At 44.2% G+C, this 23,557-nt stretch overlaps 1 protein-coding gene across 4 annotated transcripts in view; it reads left to right on the top strand.

Moving 5' to 3' along the window:
- Window positions 1-23,557, top strand: part of HAGH (hydroxyacylglutathione hydrolase) — a 408,719-nt gene that overhangs the window by 100,931 nt on the left and 284,231 nt on the right. For all 4 annotated transcript variants that reach the window (XM_078664886.1, XM_078664885.1, XM_078664887.1 and 1 more), the window contains exon 2: window positions 21,372-21,559. In XM_078664886.1, coding sequence (XP_078521012.1) covers window positions 21,372-21,559 — 188 coding nt within the window. The remainder of the gene's footprint in view (window positions 1-21,371; window positions 21,560-23,557) is intronic.

The following is a 23,557-nucleotide window of genomic DNA, read 5'->3' as shown; positions in this document are numbered from 1 at the left end:
ATATATATATATACACAGTCGCAGCGAAATGAGGAAGGCGGACCACAAGAAACTTGGCAGAAAGGTATTTTGTTTCAGTATTTCTGCTCTGCTGCGACGCGTTTCGAACACAGCCGTGCCCTTGATCACACAAAGAATTAGCAGCATGTCGTTACTTTTAAATTTTGTAAAGTGACCACCCCTAGTGCAGCTATCACGTGATTCAACTTTAGATAGACATAAAAGACATACTTGTGCATTATTCGCTTAGTCTCTTGCTGACCAGTCAGTTCATTTTTAGTATTTCTTTACATTTCTGTTATGGCTATATCATTGTAAACAATGCTTCTAATCGACATGAACGCCTCTATGTGCAAATACTGCTCACAAATACTCAGTGCAAATTATACAATAAATATATAAATAACATACATATATTTAAATATATAAATATGTACAAATTCTCATAAAACCTGTAAATACAATTCCTAAAAATTCATATACAGATCACATATTGTTACAATGGTTAACCACCTGATGCTAATTGGAACAGTAAGTGTGGGTGGCTGTAACTATTGCACAGTGTAAGCTCAAGGCCGTTAACTATAAACTTGCCAAGTTACATCTTTCAGTGACCGCCTCTGATTCAATATGTGTCTGAATTGCACTGTATATTGTTAGGATATGTCTTTAGAATTTGCTTGATTTTAGTAGGGAGTTTATCTTATTCCTGCATAAATGCTCGATGATATCTTGCTTTATATCCGAGAAAAACTCCATGTTTTGCATCCAGAGTTCTAATCAAAATGCCAAATCAGAAAATGATATTCTCCTGATTATATCAAATATATTGACGCTGATCCTGGTCCTGCTATATGGAGGCCTGACAATAAAGTGCTATTGAATATAAAGTGCAAAGAATGAAAAAAGTACTTTCCCATAAAAGTAAACAACACATACAATGTAACAAGATTACTATTAAAATTGCTCGCGATTTCTAGACGATAATATTCAAAAACCATTTAGATGGATATATTGTAGTCATACGTCAAACAGTTGTTAAAAGATCATTTAAGATATCATCTCCCAAAAAAACAACTATTTTAGAGAATACACAGCCATAAATGTATTTATAAATAGTAATATTCATAAATAGTAATGCAAATCTTCGGTATTGTTCAACCCATTTGGATTTTTACTTTCTAACTCAACAATCATGCGAGTTTCCAGTTTTCGCAACAATTTTTCCCTATCTCCACCTCTTCTTAACGGTGCTACCTCATTGATTACATAGTAGGAGAGGCACCCCAAGTTGTTGTTATGTATTGCACTGAAGTACCTCGCAACAGGATATGCTGCATCGTTATTTACTTTGGCCCTGAGATGCTGCAGAATTCTGACTTGCACCTGTAGCTTAGTGCTGCCCACAAAGCGTAATCCACAGGTGCACGTCAGAACATGTACAGTATACTCAGTGCGGCACCCATAGATCCCCTTGATAGCTACACTTGTGTTCGAGAATCGAGTAGTGTAGTGGGTTGTGTTCACTCCGAATTTGCATGCTCGACAGGATGAGCTTTTAAAAAATCATGTTCTGGGTTTTAACCATGTGCCTTCGGTTTTAATTTCCGGGCTTATCCTCACCAACTGACTCCTCATAGATCTTGCTCTACTGAAAGTGATCGTCGGTGACTCGGGTAATCTACTGCCTAATACACCCTCAGTGAGCATGATGGGCCAATTCTTTTTGACAATGGCTCTAATTTTTCGCTCTTGTCTGCTGAAAGTGGTTATTAGTCTAGAACTTTCCTCTTCATATCCTACCACTTTGGCCTTAGGGATTAATAATGATTCTCGTGTTCGATCATTTGTCTTCCTAAAGGCTTTTGAGAGAACTTATTTAGAGTAACCTCTATCTTGTAATCTTTCCATCATCTATTTGGTACATTTGTCATATTCTTGTGTGGAGCTGCATATGCGTTTTAGTCTAAGCAGTTCTCCCAACGGAATACTGTCAATAAGGGGTCGAGGATGGCTACTGCTGGCGTGCAAAATACTGTTGCCAGCAGTTTTTTTCCTGAACAGGGTTGTTTCCAAATTATTATCAATGACTGTGATACATACGTCTAGGAATTCCACTGTTGATTGACTAATATTGGACGTAAAGTGTAGATTACATAAATTAATGTTCAGGTCATTAACAAACTCCTGCGCACTTGCCAGATCTCCTTCCCATATAGCAAAGACATCATCTATAAAGCGCAGCCAGTGCTTAACTTTGTGTCTGTTCGGTGTGCTGTCTAGGACCTGTTTCTCCCACCAGCCAACGTGCAGGCACGAGTCACTGGGGGAGAAACAGGACCCTAAAGATACACCCCTTTCCAGCTTCCAAATTTCTTTGTCAAATAAAAAGAAATTATTGTTCAGACGCCAGGCAATTAACTCGCACAGCATTTTGTTGTGCCCATATTATTCACAAGATTTTGTACCAAGAAAATAGTTAGTTGCTTGCAGGCCTGCCTCATGTTTGATACTTGTATAAAGTGACTCGATGTCTAATGTAATTAGACACCAGTCACTCTCCCATTTAATGATGCTAAGTTTATTTAAAAAAACTCCTGTATCTCTCACATAACTAGGGAGGTTTTTTACATGATCATGGAGGTAGTAATCTATATATTGGGAGATGTGTTCCGCCATGCTGTTAATTGTGGATATATATTCTTCCTCCCGGTCAGCCGGAAATACCCAGACACTCCAATATGCTTCTAGTAAGTTTAATGGCACAACGCCGCGTTTCGGCTTTACGCCTTCATTACGGTTATATATAAAAAAAAATCTATCTTTTGTTAGGTGAACCTTATGCTAACACTAATGGACAAATCCATTATTCAAGGAAAATAAGGTTCTGTCACCAGGTAAGAATGACTTGATATAATTGATGATCGTAAGTAGAACTTCCTTTGAATTCTTTGTATGGCGAAAATCCTAGCTGTAGGTGGTTGACGCATTTCGGCCTTACACTTTTAGGCCTCTTCAGGACAATGCGTTAAGAGCTTAATAGCATATCAAAATAAGCCGACTCCCTAAATACAAAAAGTGATCACTTAGTACATAGTCATCTCAGTTTAACACCACACCAAATACAACATTTAAGAGGCTTCTTTCCATGCCTTAAATGCAAGGCATGCAAATTTAGCCTTAAAGTACTGGATTATAACACCTTAGAACAATGAATGGAAAACAATAAGACCAAAACAATCAAGCGACTCCTTAACTACAATTCAGACTTCACTGTATATATCTTGGAATGCCCATGCCCCAAAAGATATGTGGGAAGCATCATTCATCCAAACAAGAAGCGCATATTAGAACATATGCACGCGATTGCTAAGAAAGACCCCACCTATCCGGTGGCGCATAATTTAAACAAAATGCATAATAGCAACCGTAATCTTTTGAAATGTTTCTGTATCGACCAAATTCCCAAAAATGAAAGAGGTGGGGACAGAACCAGACAGTTATGAGCCCTAGATTCCAAATAAATCATTGATCTGCAAATCAAGGTTCCATTAGGCCTCAATAATGAGGAGGAGCTATGGTCCCACTTGGAATGATGTTGATAATTGATTCCCTGTTTTGATTCAGTAAATACTTACTGCCTTTTCTGATTAATGCAAATTGTCTGATCCTTTCTGCTTCATTTTATGTCTTTTCTTCATTTGTTTCATTTTCCTGTGTTTCTCTCCATGCTTTTCCTTTTCCTTCCCTTTCCCTTCTTTTTCCATCTCCTAGTTTCTCTCTTTTCTTTGTGTATGGACACAACAAGACATCTGAATACACAAATGTTAAACTATGATCAATATGTATATCCAGCTCTATAGAACATAGCTCCAATATCACGCTGCGTGCTTTTGCCCATTCAGGGCTCAATTGTGAAAATTCAAGTGTTTCCCTCCTTACATCTTTCAAAAACAATACATGTTTGGTTAGATATAGAATTTTCGAAAACAGAACACAACTGACATCTATCTATTTAGATAATAATTGCAATGAAATTTATTGTCAGTGTGTATCTATTTAAACACATTTAGTTTATGAATTGAAATCAATCCATGAAATTTTACTTGTTTTTGGAAGCACTTGTTTAATGAGATCACAATATTTTTCTTGCCTGCGATAATGTTTTAAGATGGCCGCCATGAAATGTGCATCATGCCTTATTTGAATTAAGCTGTCTTTTATTTCCCTGTTTTTAACTCACGTCACAATTTGACACTGCTTAAAGGGTGTTTCTAACTTGTTGTCATTGACATTGAAGAAGGCAGATTGCCGAAACGCGTCTATCGGTGCTGGGGGGTTCCAGCAAATTAAAAGATTACTAAAAATACATTTCTGTGAGTGCCGTCTTTTGTACGCCAACAAAATGGTTTGGTTAAGTGGAGAAATATAACTATATATATATATATATATATATATATATATATATATATATATATATATATATATATATGTATATTTATATCTTTTGTTAGGTGAATGCTATGCTAACAATAATGGACAAATCCATTATTTAAGGAAAATAAGGTTCTGTCACCAGGTAAGAACGACTTGATATAATTGATGATAGTAAGTAGAACTTCCTTTGAATTCTTTGTATGGTTGAAAATCCTAGCTGGTTGATGCATTTCGGCCGTACACTTTTAGGCCTCTTCAGAACAATGCGTTAAGAGCACCATAGCATATCAAAATAAGCCAACTCCCCAAAATACAAAAAGTTGCTATATCTTTGCCGTGGAATGCAGAAAATGCCACGATTTTATAACAGAACTTTTAATGGCAGGTTGTGGAAGAATGCCTTGGATTGCAGCTGCGAACCACAAGACAATGTAGGTAAACACTCCACTCTACCAAGTATATATTTCTGCTCAGGCTTGGGGGAATTCAACAGACTTAAAGAAGTGCAAAGAGCATAGCATTAAAAGTTACTGCCTTGTATAAGTAAACAATTTGGCCCATTTTAATATGCTGTGGTGCTCTTTACACATTGTCCTGAAGAGACCTGAAAGTGTAAAGCCGAAACGCTTCGACCAGCTTTAGCTAGGATTTTCACCATACAAAGAATTCAAAGAAATTTCTAACTGTACTGTAGCCATTACTTGAACTATTATTAATTAATTTGTATATATTAGATTTGCAGATCTGTTGTATTACAGCAGTCTTACCTGGTGACAGAACCTTATTTTCCTTGACTGATGGATTTGTCCATCATTGTTTGTATAATGTTCACCTAGTAAAATACTGTTTTCTTTTTGTACATGTATACATATGCATGCTCTAAAATACTGTTTTGATTACTTAGCACAACCTGTATGTATGGGGTTGTTTGCCAAAATATTGGTGTTGAAACCCTAAATAAGTAAAATAATAAAGAGCTGATCTTCGAGAACAAGGCCTCTCCTTGGGGCTCCACCTTGTGGCCTTCTGAGCACGGACTCACACTAACCAATCATCCCAAAAACCTGGTAATCATTCTGGACGACAAGTTCAACATGACAGCAGGGCTCAATTCAGCCAGCGCCTTCTGCTTCCACTTTTCCGCATGCTTTTCAAGATCTTCAAATGTCTACCCAGAACACTAGATGCACAGTCACGCAAATCCTTATCAGAAGCAGAATAGACTATGGCAATGCACTATACACCGGGATTTCCAGCCATCTTTGCCACCGACTCCAGACCTTCCAGAACGTTCAGCAAGACTTTTCCTCAACATTTCACGCCGCACCTACATCTCACCATACCTAAGAGAGCTCCACTGGCTTCCAAAACACAAATACTGCCAATTCAAACTCCTCACTCATGCATACAAGGCAGTGTACAACATCAGTCCAACATATCTGAACATCCCACTTCACTTCCTCTAACTCACCAGACACCTACAATCAGCCTCTCTCACTCGCACTCACCGCCACATCCACAAAAGCAGAATGGGAGGTCTAGCATTCCTGCATCACACCGAAGACCTGGAACGATCTAACTCAACAGATCAGGGCCTCCTCCTTTCAACTAACTCACTGGTCCCAATACCCAACACCTTTGATCTTACACCTACACGACTGCTCTAGCGCCTGGATACCTTCATCACTGTGATTTATTCTCACTAGACAGATCCACATGACAACATAACTAATAGTGCTGTCATACATATAAAAAACCTGCTCTTGGTTCTTTTATGCATCTCAGACTAATCATGCATGTTCTTTTTAGGTGGAGCCTAGCGATACAGCGCGCATGCGCTGCTCGTTCTGCGAGGCATGCTGTGTTAGGGTATGACGTGGAAGTGCTGTGAAAGCCTCGCCCACTCTCCGGGCATATTTTTAATTGGCTGGTGGCATTGTCTTTGGTAAAGTTTGGCTTTCGATTCAATATGAGGTTTTTTTAGTCCCTCCTTGTTACCGCCCTGTCTCCTTTTGTGACCGCCCATAACGAATAGACCTTTTGCCTGTGGTGTTACACGGTCTACGCTATGTAGTCTGTGAGCACTATTTTCTTTCAGGGGCACACTGCTCAGCAGTGGCACTGCTTCCCCCCATCGGTGGCCGGCTACAGTGTGTGTTGCTCTCTGGCCGGAGGTGTGCTCGCTGTTCCGACTGCACACGCTGCAAAGATGAGAGGTGCGCTTACTCCTGAAGGGAGACCAGGGCTTAGAGCCCCACAGAGGTATGCCAGTGGTCCTGTCTTGTGGCCACAGTCCCCGCGGCTGCCTCATGCTGAGCCAGGACATCCTGATATGCTGGGGCCCTCAGCTGTGGCCACACCGCTAAGGTCGCGCTGACTGCAGACCCCCGGTCAATGTCTTCAGCGGCAGCCCCGGCGTATCACCTCACCACCAGTCCAGGGCAGGAAGCCGCTCAAAGGCACATCACCAGGCCGCCAGATGGCTGGGTGCCTACAGCGCCAAGGATCACCGAAATGACCTCTGATGGTGCTGGGGCCCGCAGCTGCGGTGCTTATCTCCCATGTCAGCCACAGTCCCCACTCTGTGGTTGGCGGAGGTTTCAGCTCCTACAGCAGTCACATAGGGCCCCACAGTACACCCAGCACGTAGAGCAAGCCGGGGCAGTCGTGGAGGGCAACAGCTGTGAAACTTGTGCAGAATAAGACGCTGGGCCTGCCCAGAAGCGGAACCTCCAGGTGAAGCTTCCGTTCAAGGTACCTTCTTGGCCACATCCCCCAAGCGGCAAGATTCTCATTATACATAAAGCAGAATTTTGGTCTGTTAACCCCTTGCCTGCTCATGACGGAACCAAGCCGTCATGAGCCACGGGCGCCGTGTGCTCATGACGGCATGGTTCCGTCACGGCCCCGCCCGCTCCGCCCACGCGGCACTGATTCCCCGCCTGTGCGGGCGAATTAGTGAGCGTGCGGGGCCGTGACGGAACCACGCCGTCATGAGCACACGCCGCCCGTGGCTCATGACGGCTTGGTTCCGTCACGAGCGTGGAAGCGCCTCTCTAATCCCCCACACCCCCCCAGTGCTGTGGCGGAATTCGCTCTGCGGCCAAGGGTTTAAATCAAATTAGTTTTTTTTTTTTGTAGAGCAGGCGTGCTGAACTCGAATTTGAAGGTGCTCTCATATATGATAAGAGATAGGTCTCACATTTGCTAGAGTTTAAGCTATTGTATTGCCAATAGCTTAAACTCTAAGCTATTGCATTGCCAATAGCTTAAACTCTTGTTAATGCGAGACCTATTGCATTGCAAATGCTTGTTATCAAATGGTTTTGGTAAAGAAATGTTAGCTTCATCTGATCGACTCATTTTTCGAGTTATTTATATGAAGTTACAACACCCGATTCTTGCTACCTTTTCAAACGAATGAAGTACACCATTCAGATAACTGTCTAGCACCATTCAGATACACATCCCCTGTTTTACTTTTATTTTTTATGGCTCCTTTAGCAGTGACAACTCATTCGAAAACAAAAGTTTCAGAACTCTGAGGCACCACTAACTCAAACTCTGTATTTAAAACAAGCTTCCAAAGCCCGAGCCTCCTTTAAGTACCATAGTTATGATCTAATTTGGGCTTGGACTGTTGCACATGCTAATCTGAACATTAGTCGGAAAGAACAACACTAGTCTTATGTACTATTGGACCTGGCTGTAAAGTGCCCTTACTCTCCGCTCAGAATCTTAATCGCGTTTGTTGTTCCCAGCTGAAAGGGCTGTCACTGCGTTCAGAGTCTTTCTTGGTCGTGTTTTAACAACACACACACTTAATGTACTATTGGACCGAGCTGTAAAGTGCTACCACTCTGTCCTCGGTCTTGATCTTGTTACATCAGGAACTGAAATTAATTTAACGTACTCGCTGTTGCTGAATGAGCAGTTCCCATTTCATTTATAGTGTGTGTGTTTTAAGCTCAATTTCTAGTATAATTGAACCTATGTAAAAGTATTTTTTGAATCGTTTAATTTATGGGTAAAATGAATCGTTCAAATATCATGAACCAATTTTCTTTTATGGCTTATTAATGAAGCAATATGTTCCTGCATTGGTTAAAAATAAAATTGACCCGGCCACCTCGTATGATAGGAATGTCGGACGGATAATACGGAATTTCGTGAAGGACGCGGCCCGGTGGCGGCTCCTACCCCTCACGCTTCTAGGTCGAGCGGGCATGTTCAAGATGATGACGCTGCCCAAGCTCCTGTACGCGTTTCAGAATGAATATTCCTATCTTCCCCGAAGGGTGTTCCGGGAAATAAATTCAGAAGTCCGCACATATCTTTGGCTTGGTAAGCAGCCTCGGGTAGCACTGTCGACCCTACAGAGACACCAATATAGCGGGGGGATTTCACTTCCCAGCGTGGAAGCCGACTACTGGGCTGAACACTTGGTAGTCATTAATGACTGGTTTCACGCCCCGGCAACGCATCCTACATACGCCCTAGAGAGACACGCTATGGGTACCCGCTCCTACAACTACTACCTTTACGGGGGCGGGGGGAGGGGGAGATTGATGCCTGCTACTAGGCTCACTTTGGTGCTATGGTACAGAGCAAACAGGATCCTAGGCTGGGAAAAGAGGCTCACCAGACAAACACCCCTGTGGCACTGCATTTGGCTGCCAGACCTGAATAAATTGAAAGGGTTTAAGAGGTGGGACGACATCCGGATCTCGACGCTAGGAGACGTGATTGCGAAAGGGGAACTGAAATCGTTCCCAGCACTAAAGGCAGAATTTGGCCTGCTCTCCATGCAATGCTTTAAGTATGTGCAGCTGCGACATGCGTGGCGGGCAGAGGGAATCCCAGTGGAGGCGCTCCCGGAGTATGCACCTCTGGAGGGCCGCCTACTGCAAGAAAACATACCTGAGAGAGCAGTGTCTCTCACATATAGGACTCTTATGAATAATATGCCAGATGACCTAGGGGCCCTTAGACGTAAATGGGAGAATGATGTGGGCGAAATGGACGAAGTAGATTGGGACACTGTACTCCTGCATCCACGAGAAGTAGCAATTAAATCCAGGTTGAGGCTCATACAATTTATTGTCCTACACAGGACCTACTTTTATGTGGAATGCTTGCATTACATGGGAAAGATAGGAGATGCGAACTGCTTACGATGCGGCCGAGAAGGGGGGGGTAGACTTCTTCCACACACTCTGGGCATGTCCACAGATTCAGGTATATTGGGGGGAGATCCTGAGAGAATTGGGTGAGGTACTGGAAGCTCCCCTGCCAGCGGATCCAAAAATGGTCCTACTAGGTATGACCAACGACGTAGATCTTGCCCGCCCGCTGCTGATCTTTTTGGTCCTCGCCTTGGTGGTAGCGAAAAGAGATGTAGCAAAGTATTGGGGGGCACCTACGACACCACAGTTAGAGGAATGGAGGAGAGGCCTAGACCTTTATATGGCTGCTGAAAGGGCTACGTACAAGGCGCGGGCTGCCCTAAAAAATTTGGGAGAGTTTGGGGTAAATTGAGGAAATATCGGGGCCTTGATGGGGGTCTGTGAGGAGGATTGCGGGAACGAGGTCCATGTACAGTTCGGGGGGAGCCGAGGGCATTCTGGTGGGGTCTGGCAAATCTAAACACAGACAATGTTAGGGAAATGAAGGGGGATGATCCCTGCAATAATGTTAGTACTGATAAAGCTGGGGGGGTGGAGGGTTGGAGGGCGGGATATGTTGACCTGTGATGACATGAATGTTTTGTTGCCATATGATAAAATGCAAATACAAATATTTAAAACAAAAAAAATTGACCAAGAGAAGTTATTTGATGAAATCCTTTAAAAATGTATTCATGAGTGGTTGCAAGGGGGCAATTTAAATAAATATTTAATTGAATACCACAGGATTCGCTGTCCTTTAAGCTTGTGTTAACACCAAGGCCCCTGTGGCCATAGATGTTTTCCCTGTGTGCCTTTTAGTATCGGATTGCAGTTAAGCATTACATTAATGACTAGCCTTGGATGCTGGCCCGGAGCTTTAAAGAGGACTTCTGCTGTGTCACAGTGACAGAGCATTAAGAATCTTGATTACCGTGTGCCTTGCACACCAGCAATGAGTCACCCTTCGGTGAATTGCATGGAGCACGAAGCAGATCAAAATAAATGCTTTATATTTGATTAGTGGTCAGATCCAACCTTGTGCATGGTGGTAACCAGTGCACGTTGTGCATTTATTACTGATAGAGGAATTACATGCAGTAACCTTACTGTCTGGTATCTGAGGGCTGAATCAGCTCGCACTTTGGATTCTTGTATTTTATCTCATAGTGCGTATACGAGAAACAAAGGAGACGGTTCGTCTTCAGCATTCTCACATTTATCATCAGATGGGCAATTAGCAAACAGTGACCCAATTGAAAGCTGAACAGCATACATTTTCCAGTTTTCCACGTTTTTTTTCTGAGGCAGGTGTAAAACAAATTTCATCCATATGACCAGGTGCAAAGAATCGACTTTTCAATCAATTTTGTACTTTTAGTAAACACACTGTTTACAAAAGTTGCAAAATGGATTGACCGGTAAGCGCTTCTCTAAGAAGTCATCCGATCTGGTCTTTGAAACATGGGCGGCAGTTGCATGGATCTGAAGGAAGCCTCAGTTTGCTCCAAAAGTACTCTTTTACGTTGAGTGTCTGGAAACATCACTTCTAGCATTAACGAAGGCGGCTGGATGGTTGCAAGGCCTGTCTCTTATGGAAGCCTTTGTTCACTCCAAAACAATCCTTTACAATGAGAGTCAGTTAATTTGTCCTCTTCCAGCATTAGAAGAGGCAGCAGTTAAAAGGACCTTTGATGGAAGCCTCTGTTCACTCGAAAACAATTCTTTAGTTTGAGAGTCTATAAACTTCTCGCCCAGCGTTGGCAGAGGCAGCGGATAGAAAGACTTCCTTTAGAGGAAGCCTCTTTTCACTCACTAAGCTAACCTTTCCTTTGAGTGTCCATAAACTTCTCTTCTTCCACCAGGCCTATTGAATTAGGCAAGGTAGTCTTGGCGATAAACCGCTTAGCCCCTGAGAAAGCCCCTGGGAAAGCCCCAGGACCTGATGAAGTGCCAGTTAATGTCTTTAAATCAAACATATACCTCTGCGGTCTGGTCTTAACAGATGTTTTAAGGTGTGTAGTGTAAGACTACATACCCGAATCATGGCACTCTGCCTCCTCGGTTCCTATTGTTAAAAAAAAAAAAGACAAATCAGACCAGGCCTGTTATAGCCAATGTCTCTGAATGACACTACTGCAAAAATCTTGGGATGGATAATACTGGCTACCTAGGAACGTGTGCAAAAGAACCCCCTGTTCAGTTTGGGTTTAGATTGGGCATAGGCACTATAGAGCAATCCTTACACCTGCACCTGATTGCTAACAAATATGTATCAGCAAAAAGGGAGGCCATAGGTGTGGCTTTTATAGATCTCGCAAGTGCATTCGATTTAGTCAATAGGGTCAAACTTTGGGAATTAGTGCAGAATATGGGGGTCGAACCTGATTTCCTTACTTTAGTAAAACGTTTACAATGCTATCTGAAAGTGGCAGTATGCTGTGGACCACAGGGAGAATTAACTTTCCTAACAGGGGTAAGACAGGGCTGCATCCTAGCCCCTTGTCTGTTCTTACTATATATAAATGCCATTACTGAACATCTTGTGCAGGCTCGGGCTGACATGCCCAAGATAGGTGAACGCTCTCTTGCCATACTTCTTTATTCACATGACGCATTAACTAATTGTGCGCAGTTCAAATGGCCTCCAGATGCTGCTAAAATACTGTATGGAGTATACGGAAGACCTGGACTTAAAAATGGATCAGGAAAAATATTATACCATGGCATGCGGGCCTTTACACACAAAAACAAAGTGCATGAGAATTGTGTGTGTGTGTGTGTGTGGGGGGGGGGGTGGTTGGTTTGGAGGTCCTCACTTAAAAAGACAAATAATTTTGGTTACTTAGGAATAACTTTTAGCTCCGTTCAAAGATGAAGGGCACATATCCAAATTAAATCTTTGCAGATGAGCAGAAATACGGAAGCGATCTTCCAATTTTCAGGACTTTAAATTATAACCCCTGCCTGAGATGATTGCCTTGTTTAAATCACAATGTATTTCCTCTGCTATCTATGGGGCTGGTGTGTGGTGGTTTCAAAACGCTGATAAAATGCATCATATTGAAAATGGTTTTACCCAGAGGTTGCTGGCAGTACCAAAATATTATGCACATTTTATTTGCCACGAGAGCTGGACATCCTGTTTATAGAGGACCAGATCAAAATTGTCTCATTCTTGTTGTGGACCACATGCTGTCTAAATCCAGAGGCTGATCTGGTGAGTGCGTCTGACTGTCTAGCCTTACAAAATGTTTTTTGTTTTTTTTAAACTTTATTTTTATTGCAGAATTAGATAATATACAACCATTCGTTCCAGGTGTCCCGCCAGCAAAAAAGATAAATGCTTTGCGTTCAACATGAATCAAGCACACCACAGCCATTCAGCCCACATCCCGGAGGCCGGGCGGCGATAGCAAATCAGTGTCATATTTGGTGATTCCAAAGTGAAACCGTGAACTCTGCTAACCGGATCATCTAGTATCTGCTTTTCTTTATTTTCCTGTCCCTTAGACCCTTCAGATAACCAGTCCTATACTCTAAATGGTGTGTATTGATAAGTACTACCAGTGTAATATCGAGGCCTAGTGTCAATCCCCTATTCCTCTATAGTAAACCTCATTGTAGAACCAACTCCATTCACCCGCTCCTTAGGAGGGAAATGCTAGTCCGATTATACCATCCCAAGATCCACACATTTAAGTTTAAGAGGTCAACCCCTCCTATCATAACAGTAGGGACCCTCAATACCCCAATGAAACCCTCCCCCCCCTAAACCGCAGCTGGTGTGGGCCTTCGTTCAGTATCTTAACACCTAAAAGGAAGAAACCTGTAGGATCGCAACTTATCCTTCTTTACCCTACATGGAACTACTTTCAGAACCCTCCTACCCTAGTCCTTCTAGCCTTACAAAATGTTAACACAATTCTGTAGTTGGCTTATATTAAATCTGTTTTTCTGAAATTTGGCCTTACTGATATTTTCACACATCCCCGGGACATTAAGGTTGATGCAGAGGACACTGTAACATCATACCATGTAGAGTTTTTCTGATGGATACATCTGCCAGTGGATTCCTCACCTTGTATATCCCCCTGCGTCAGCAACATTCGGAAATTCTTTTGTAGCTCTTCATGCCGATGTGGATGATGTCACAGAACGCACGGCTTCACGCGCGCGGCTCCGCTGACGTCACTGACTCCATAATAGGACTCCGTCGGCGTGATGACATCAGTTCCCTTTTTTCCGCGTCATCGACGCTAACGGTTTTCGAGGGATCCTCTGTAGCTATTGAGTAACTCTGTTACTGTTTGTTGATTTCAGTGTTTTCTTGTTTCTTTGCCTCCTGTCGAGATGTCCTCGAAGAAGACCGGATTCAAGCCGTGCGGAGAATGCGGGAAAATGATGTCAATCACAGACCCGCATGAAGATTGCGTATGGTGCTTGTTCTCAGACCATGATGTCCAGGGGTGTCCATGCTGCAAGAAGATGAACCCCAAGGCCCTTCATGAAAGAGAGGCGAAGCTCCTGTTTGCCAAGATGAAGGGTAAAATGGACAAGAAGAGTTCGAAATCGCAATCGAGGTCGAGATCCTGTTCGAGGTCGCCTTCAAGGTCGTCATCGGGGCATGTTTCCAGGTCGACAAAAAAGAAGCATAAGAAGAGGAAGCATGGATCTCGACACCATTCTGGGAAGGATTCGGATTCAAGGCCGAAGTCGCCAGTTAGAAGACATCGTAAGGATGATGTATCTCCATCTCCAGATGTTCTGGATCCGGAAGGTGAGGCTTCGCCCATGGAGTCGCCGGAGCATTCACCGGCTCCGGTGTCGAATCCCTCTCCGGCGCCGTCTCGATCTCCAACTCGAGAGGAGGAAGAGGCTCCCTTGCCTGAGTGTTCGATGACTTCGGCTCACCAACCCAAGGAAGAAGTCAACAAGAATCCGGTGCCTCCTCGAGAGCAGCCTGTAGGTTCATACCCTCCCTTTCCAGGCCTGGGACAAGACCCTACACAGTATTTAAACGCTATGTATGGTGTCTTCACGAGAGCCATGCACCCCTCCGGAGCACCGGTTGGTCCCATCGGTCCGATGGCCTTTAATCTGGGAGTACCCGAGACGTATGCTCCGTCGCCGTTCATGCCATTTATGCCGGCTCCGACACAGCATTGGCATCTCTCGGTGCCGCCGATTTCTTCGTCACCGGCGCCAGATCCAGTTCGACCTCGAGTGCAGCGGCCTGTTCCTTCGGCTCTGAGCTCGATGCCGGCTCCATCGGAGTTGATTGCGGATCCACCGATGCCGTTCCCGAAGGAGAGGTCGAGACGTGAGGCTCAGCGACTTCTAGAGGAACAGAGGTACAGAGAAGTGGAGATGGAAGAAGGTGAGCTGCAGGAATCGGAAGATTTCTTTGATGACCTAAGGGAGGCTAGTGGATTGGAACTGTCTCCGGATGCCCCTTCAAAAGATGTGGCACCATATCATGTGGTCATCAAGAAGGCAGCAGAACTGTTGAATTTAAATCTGCCTACTGCGGAGTACAAGTCAAATATATTAACAGAAGTCCTCCACTGTCCATCTTCTGTGGTAGAGCCTATGCTTCCTTTTAATGAAGCTTTGACAGAGCCAATCTTGGAGGTGTGGAATAGGCCTCTTACATCTCCAGCAGTTTTGAAAGCTGTCTCAAGGAGATATAGGGTGGCTCCTGGAGACCCAGACATTTATCTTCTCATCCTTTACCATAGAGCTTGGTGGTACAGGCAGCCTGCTCCCAAAAATCTGCAGGTGCTTTCCCTCAGGTGCCTGGGGACAAAGATTCTAAAAAGCAAGACCAAGCAGCAAAGAAAGTTTTTTCTTCAGCGAGCATGGCTCTCAAATCAACGAACGCCACATGCCTCTTGGGGCGTTACATCCATGCTCTGATGGATTCTGTGAAACAGTTGGCCCCTAAGATTCCAGAGGAGGACAGGCAGAATTTTAATGAGGTGCTTGTTGATACTCAAGCAGCTGCTCGGCAAGTCATCCACAGTGGGTTGGACACGGCTGACTCTGTGGCGAGAGTCATGGGGTCTTCTATTGCCACCAGAAGAGCAGCTTGGCTGAAGTCTTCCGAATTCTCTGCTGATGTCCAGGCTGCCTTAATGGATCTGCCTTTTGATGGCTCGGGCCTTTTTGGGAAGAAGGCTGGCGCTGCATTGGAGAGATTCAAAGATAGCAGAGCAACAGCCAGGTCTTTGGGTCTACAGTCCAGAGGTACTGTAGGTAGAAGGTATAGAGAATTTGGAAGGTCCTCCTTTCGAGCCTACAAGCAGTCGCAACAGCAGCAGCAACAGCAAAATCTGCTGTACAAATCGTACAGGGGCAGACAAAGAGCTCGTCCTCGAGGACGTCAAGCTTCCTCCTCCTCCTCCTCCACCTCCTCCTCCTTCTCCTCCTCTTCCCACCCCTCTCCAACCTCAGCAAAGCAGCCCTATATCCGCCATTCTGTATCATGCGGGTCCTGTGGGGGGTCGGCTTACCTATTTTCTAAGAGATTGGGAATCGGTCACATCGGACCTTTGGGTTCTCAATCTCGTGGAGAATGGGTATGCTCTTCCCTTTCGGGAATTACCTCCAAATTACCCTCCTTGCCAAGGGTTTTGATCAGAGGACCACCTGCTACTTCTGCAGGAGGAAGTCCTGGCGTTACTAAGAAAGGGTGCGATGGAGGTGGTTGCGGAGCAGGAAAGGAGTCAGGGATGCTACTCCCGGTATTTCCTGATCCCCAAGAAGGGTGGCAGACTTTGTCCAATCCTGGACCTCAGGGTTTTTGAACCTCTTTCTGAAGCAGGAGAAGTTCACGATGCTCACCCTTGCGCAGGTTCTTCAAGCACTGCTGGAAGAAGACTGGATGGTGTTGATCGACTTGCAGGATGCATATTTCCACATCACCATCCTGAAGTCGCACAGGAAGTATCTCCGTTTCACGGTGGGTTTGCAACATTATTAGTTTGCGGTCCTTCCGTTTAGTCTTACTACTGCGCCTCGAGTCTTCACCAAGGTGATGGCTGTGGTGGCAGCACATCTCAGAAGGTCAGGGATACCAGTATTCCCTTATCTAAACGATTAGCTGATCAAAGCAGAATCCCCAGAGAAAGTGCTCTATCATCTGCAAGTCACAACTCAGTTGTTGTACAGATTGGGCTTTTCGATAAATGTGCCCAAATCTCACCTGGTGCCCTCCTAGCGCAACCAGTTCTTAGGTGCTGTACTGAATACAACTGTGTGTCGGGCATTCCCTCCTCCTCAAAGGATTCGCGACATTCAGGAAATGATTCCTTTATTTTACAATGGAGTGGTCGTTCCAGTCCTGAAGGTCCGTCGTCTGGTCGGTCTGATGGCTTCCTGCATTCTGCTGGTCAACCATGCACGCTGGCACATGAGGGCACTCCAGTGGTGCCTCCGCATGCAGTGGTATCAACACAACGCAAATCTCAGGGAGTCTGTGAGGATTTCAAGAGAAGCTGCAGCGGAACTGTCTTGGTGGGGCGTGGAAGGCAATCTGTCTCAAGGAAAGCCTTTTTACCTGCCTCCGTCGGTGGCCACGGTGATAACGGATGCGTCCACCCTAGGGTGGGGTGCTCATCTGGAGGATCTGGAGATCAAGGGTCTTTGGTCTCCAGAGGAAAGGTTGCTCCACATCAACCTTCTGGAATTGCGGGCGATTCGTTTGGCGCTCAAGGCATTCCTCCCTTCCCTTCGAGGTCAGTCGGTTCAGGTCCTGACGGAAAACACAACCGCGATGTGGTATGTCAACAAGCAGGGAGGAGTGGGATCGCAGTGTCTCTGCAGAGAGGCTCTGCGTCTTTGGTCCTGGGTTCAGGACAATCAGATTTGTCTGATGGCAAATCATCTGGCCGGAGTTCTGAACGTGCGTGCAGACAGCCTCAGTCAGCAGTTCTCAGCCGATCACGAGTGGAGGCTTCATCCAGAAGTGGTTCGTCACGTCTTCCGGACCTGGGGAATTCCTCAGGTGGACTTGTTTGCCACTCACGAGAATATTCACTGCCCGTCATTCTCCAGTCTCCAGTATCCGATGCAGGGAGCTTTGGGGGACGCATTTCAGTTGAGTTGGGACTCAAGACTCCTTTACGCGTTTTCTCCCATACCGTTGATTCCTCGGGTTCGGAGGAAGATACGTCAACACCGGGCCCAAGTCATATTGATCGCCACGGATTGGCCAAGAAGGGTGTGGTACACAGATCTTCTCTCCCTCTCCTCGTGCCCGCCGCTCCGTCTCCCTCTCAGGGCAGATCTCCTCTCTCAGATGGAGGGGCAGGTTCTACACCCCCACCTCCAGACCTTAAACCTTCATACCTGGAGATTGAACGGGGCAACCTGAATTCTTTTTCTCTCCCACATGATGTGGTGGATGTCATTTTATCGGCCAGGCGTGATTCCACCAAGTCTATCTACTCTTATAGATGGTCTAAATTTGTCTCTTGGTGTGGGGAGAAGTACATCGACCCTTTGAAGACTCGATTGTCTGATATTCTTCAGTTTGCACTTACTTTGGCTCAGCAAGGGTTTGCTGTGGCTACGGTCAAAGGTTATCTTTCGGCCTTGTCGGCTTTTCTCTGCCAGATCAGCCGTCTTTATTTAAATCTCCTATTGTTTTAAGGTTTCTAAAGGGCCTTATAAATAAATTTCCTCCTACTCCCTTTATTGTGCCTCAATGGGACTTGAATCTTGTGCTCAGTTTCTTGATGGGTTCACCTTTTGAACCTTTGCACAAGTGTCCCTTGAGACTGTTATCTTTTAAAACGGTCTTCTTGGTTGCAAGTACCTCGGCAAGGAGGGTAAGTGAGCTTCAAGCTCTTAGTTCAAAGCCCCCATTCTTGACCGTTCATGCTGAACGAATGGTTCTCAGGACCAGGGCTGCTTTTCTGCCTAAGGCAGTCTGTTACCCTTACTACCTTCTATCCTCCCCCTCGCCCTTCCAAGGAGGAGGAGAGACTTCACTGCTTGGACCCTAAGAGAGCGGTGAGCTTCTACTTGGACAGAACCAGAGAGTTCAGAGTGGATGACCAGCTCTTTGTGGGTTTTGTTGAAGCCAGAAGAGGCAAGGCGGTGCACAAGCGCACGCTGTCAAGATGGATTGTCTTGTGTATCCAGATATGCTACTCTCTGGTGGGTAAGGAACCTCATGAAGGCTAAAGAACTCATTCTACTAGAGCAAGGTCTGCTACATCTGCTTTGTCTAGGGGTGTACCTGTAGAGGACATTTGTAGAGCGGCGACTTGGATCTCCTTCCACACTTTAGTGAAGCATTACTGCTTAGATTCCGAAGTGAGGAGGGACGGCCACTTTGCGCGTTCTGTCCTCCAGGATTTTCTGGTATAGGGGAGTGGACACCCTCCTCCGGGAGTGGGGACTGCTGTGGGACTCTATTCACAAGGTGAGGAATCCACTGGCAGATGTATCCATCAGAAGAACAAGTTACTTACCTTCGGTAACGCTTTTTTGTTGGATACTGTATCTGCTTGTGGATTCCTCACTGACCCACCCGCCTCCCCGTTGTCCACTCTTCTATACCTGTATTAGTGTCATTGTTTTAATGTAAATATTTTATTGTCAAAGGAAATGTGTTATTATAATGGCTTTCCTGCATTGACTACACACTGTGTGTGTTATCTTGAAATATTTGGTACTGTGTGTATATCTACTGTTGTCGGTCCGTCCGTGTGCCTCGAAGGCACGGAAAAAAGGGCGGAACTGATGTCATCACGCCGACGGAGTCCTATAATGGAGTCAGTGACGTCAGCGGAGCCGCGCGCGCGCGAAGCTGTGCATTCTGTGACGTCGTCCACGTCGGGGTGAAGAGCTACAAAAGAATTTCCGAATGTTGCTGACGCAGGGGGATATTTACAAGGTGAGGAATCCACAGGCAGATACAGTATCCACCAGAAAAAGCGTTACCGAAGGTAAGTTACTTGTTCTGTAGGGAGGAAAAAATTAGGGAGCGTGTTTAAAAGGAAGTCTGTTGAGTTGTATTACTATGTATAAATGGGCACTAATATCGAACCTTACTTGATCTTGATTGATAATGCGTTTAATGTTTGTTGTTAACATGTTTTACATACCTAGAGTGCCCAAGGGTCTACAACAGTGTTCCGGACACTAAAAAGTCTAAAGGGAAAACAACAATGAGATAGTCGCCGCAAAAGAAAGGAAAAATATACAATAAATTTCCGGATTTCTATCACTCACCAACCTGGTGACATGCTTCATCATCTGGGTCTCCTCTTTAAAGTCACACTAGTGACACTAAGGGCTACAACCCTATCATAGTGATGGGTAGCCAGAGGATGTTTTCATATAGCAGTTCTAACTCCTACCAGATGAGGATAGTTGAGTGTATGGGAACTAAGTGCAGTGCATAGGTGATAAGTGAAGTTAAAATTGAGTTGCGAAAGACCCCATATTTATTATCTCTCAGAATTCAAATTAAAAACAGTGCAAAAAGACAGTTTTACCAAATAGCTGTCTAAGATTATAAAGTGGTCAACATGTTTCGGCACGCTCAGACACCATTCTGTCTAGTGCCTTTGTCAGGACCCACCCAATGCCTGCTACTGAAATAGTGTCAAAACAAGATTATATGAAAAAAGAAAGGAGGAGTTATATCATTTCTAGTACATTAGAAATTACATTAGTATGTGAGTATTGTTGATTGGGGCAAGGTATCCAGGTAGGTCTTTAAATATTGCCTCTGACCCTACCTTAAGTTTTTGTGTTTTGTTAACATGTTGTTGACTGAATCTTATCCATTTTAAATTTGCTCTTCCAACACCATGTACATGGAATAATGTATTACCCACTTTTCATTGTAACAGTGTTTCATCACAGAGCACATGCCACTTTACCTTATTTTGTCTTTTATATATTTAAGTCCAATAGTTGCCTTCCTAGTACCTGTACTGCGTCAGACAGGAATGACGTCTTGTCTGCCTGCAATGGATTTCTTACAAAAATTAGTCTCAATAGCTTTGTGCCATGCAATCCTAAATTTCTTTCAAAGTGTGCTAAATATTAGAAGACACTATGAGCTTCTAACTATTTAATTGGCTGTAAATCGAAGTTAATGTGATTACTTAATATTTTGCTTATGAGTGCAATTATTAGTTTCTAACGAATGTCCTTGTCCCTTGGAGATATATTTTAAAATGACGATTTAAAAAAAATTGAAAATATTTTATCATGCGTTCTTTGTATACGTTTTATGCTTTTATGGCAAATAAGCTGAACAAAGTTGATCTTGACGACATAACCTTATCCCATCCTCCTCGCCTGTCTGGTTAGGATGTAGAATAACATGTATTATGTTTAATAAGAAGAACTAAACACTGTGCCAGAGTGGTAGAAAAATAGCAGTAACACAGCAGATACCGACTCCCAACTGACACTCCCACACATTTGGTACACACATTCCACATCCAGTCCCAGAACCCCTGTCATCACAGGTCCATGCATATGTAACACAGCTGCATGCCACACCTACCTCATTTTCTTTGAGGAGACTGGCCCGACTACTTGAGCCTCATTACTCAAGTCTTGAATTAACTTCGGTCAGGCCCTGAGACCATTTTTGTCAGTAATGTAATTTCACGTGCAGGGTTCATTAAAAAATAAATATAGCTCCCAGAAACCCGATGTGTGTGTTCGTGATCTATTTCATCTATTGGGCTGTGTGCACTAACTTTAATATCAGCGCTTCTTCCTTTGTGTTTGCAGGTCCAGCTCTGTGGGGGCCTCTTTCTGTGCTTACTCGCAAGGAATCCGATTTTAGAAAGTCTGCAATAGTTTCCCAGTCAGACATGAAGGTCGAGCTGCTTCCAGCACTTACGGATAATTATATGTACCTCCTCATTGACGAGGACACCAAGGAAGCAGCCGTCGTTGACCCAGTGCAACCCCAGAAGGTGACTATCCGAGATTAGTACTGCCTGCTGTTATCCTTGTTTTTACAAGCAACGACCTCGAGTGTTTATCTGCGGTTCTTGACTGTTTCTCAATTCGAACATGCGAGCTTAGTTTTAATCATCCCTGTCTGCTCCAGATATGCTGTTGCCAAAATTATTTCTCTCTAGTAATGCAGTCTCTTAGTCTCCAAGGTTAACCCTCTGTTGGTGGCAGTGCTGAGTTTGAAAGGACAGTGACGCCCCTTTGTAACAAAGTAAGTTAGAGCATTAGATTGAGGGCTGCTTCACGTTTGCCTGCGACTTGCAGTTTTTGCCCAAACTTTTATTGTTTCGAGATCAATAATATGAAAGTGGTCGAGGTGGCTGATGACACCTAGTATTTGGCCACTAAGGGCGAATGGTGTGCACTATATAATTTATGAATATTAATGTAACAAATGACCCACAAGGTTTATTCTAGCTTTTCCCTGCCAAACTCTAGACAGCCCTTACAAACATGAGCTTACATTTCATATACCATGTTCTCAAATTGAGTTAAGCGCTAATTTGAGCCAAGAAAGCATGTTTTCATTAACCCCTTTGCTGCGGCGCGAATTCTGCTGCGGCGCTCGGGGGGGGGGGGGGGATGTGAGCACGGCGCTTCGGTGCTCATGAAGGCTCCACGCCGCCATGAGTCAGGGGCGGTGTGTGCTCATGACGGCGTGGTTCCATCATGACCCCGCCCCCTCATTAATTCACCCACACAGGCGGGGAATTAGTGCCGCGTGGGAGGAGCGGCAGCGGCATGACGGAGCACACGCCGCCCGTGACTCATGACCGCGTGGTTTCGTCATAAGCACCCAAGGGGTTAAACAGCCTGCCAAGAGACTTCGGCATTGATCTAAATGGATTGGAAACTAGGGACACTATTAAGTTAGTTGAAAACCTGATAATGCACGTTATGTCACACATTAAGGGCACAGATTTGAATTGATATGACTGCCGCTGCTACTAGTACTGTGGGATTAATTAATGGTAAGTAGACATGCAAAAACACATAATTTAGTTTGTTGTACGGCTGTACGATGTATATCTGATGATATTGGCAATTTATACAACACCTACCACAAATCCTTTGCACTTCAATACCATATAAGAATTAACTGGATTTAATGATACTTTTAGTATCGGCCATTGAAACACAAAAATATTAGTTCATGCACTGGGAGTCAAACCCCTGGCACACATTTCTTATCATTCTCTAGAGCGGCTGATCAACAAATTGAAGTATTGGTCATTGACGTTAGACTCTATTGTTATTTTCTCAGACATAAAGCTCTGAAATATATTTTCTGTTAGGGAGATTCAGACATAGTTACTTACCTCACAGTGTTGACCTCCCAAAATCAGAATAGAATAAACGTCTTCAACTAACTGTCCTTCAAAAAATGTATTGAAAAGCATAGGCTCAGTGCAGGCAACTGGTGACTAGACACAATAACAGCCTCCGTTTTAGAAAGAAAAATTACAGCATTGGTGTTCTGAAACTTAACTGTTATCATAATGAACCGAGAGCTGGCATGCTTCGTCCAACATGCCTTCCTTGAAGGCATATTTTGGAAAGGCAATGACGTTTTTATTAACTGTACGTCAAAATGAAAAGAAACTCCTACAAATTCAAATATTTATTAACGGTGTCCATAAAAGGTCTACATTTGTGAATAGGAGACAGTCTGTGGTTGTGGTTTGTGCAAATTACTATCCAAATCTATCAGACAACTCCTAAAGTCCGCAAAACGTCACAATGCTTTTCAGAACCCTTCCTAACCAACAGATGCATACTACACTGGATTTACACAGGTACTCCACACTCTTGCGATTGGGACTCCTGTCACATTCATCGCCACTGTAATTAAAATAAAGAGTAACCTGGTCCTGATGATGGCCTAACCCCACTTCTACAGGCCGAAACGCCGTTGACTCTTACAGCGAAATTTCGGCGCTAGTTCTTCGAGAAGA

This window comes from Lissotriton helveticus, chromosome 10 (assembly GCF_964261635.1).
Source record: "Lissotriton helveticus chromosome 10, aLisHel1.1, whole genome shotgun sequence".
Classification (NCBI taxonomy): domain Eukaryota; kingdom Metazoa; phylum Chordata; class Amphibia; order Caudata; family Salamandridae; genus Lissotriton; species Lissotriton helveticus.
Note: the sequence above shows the minus strand (reverse complement) of the source record. Positions and strands in the feature narration are given on the sequence as shown.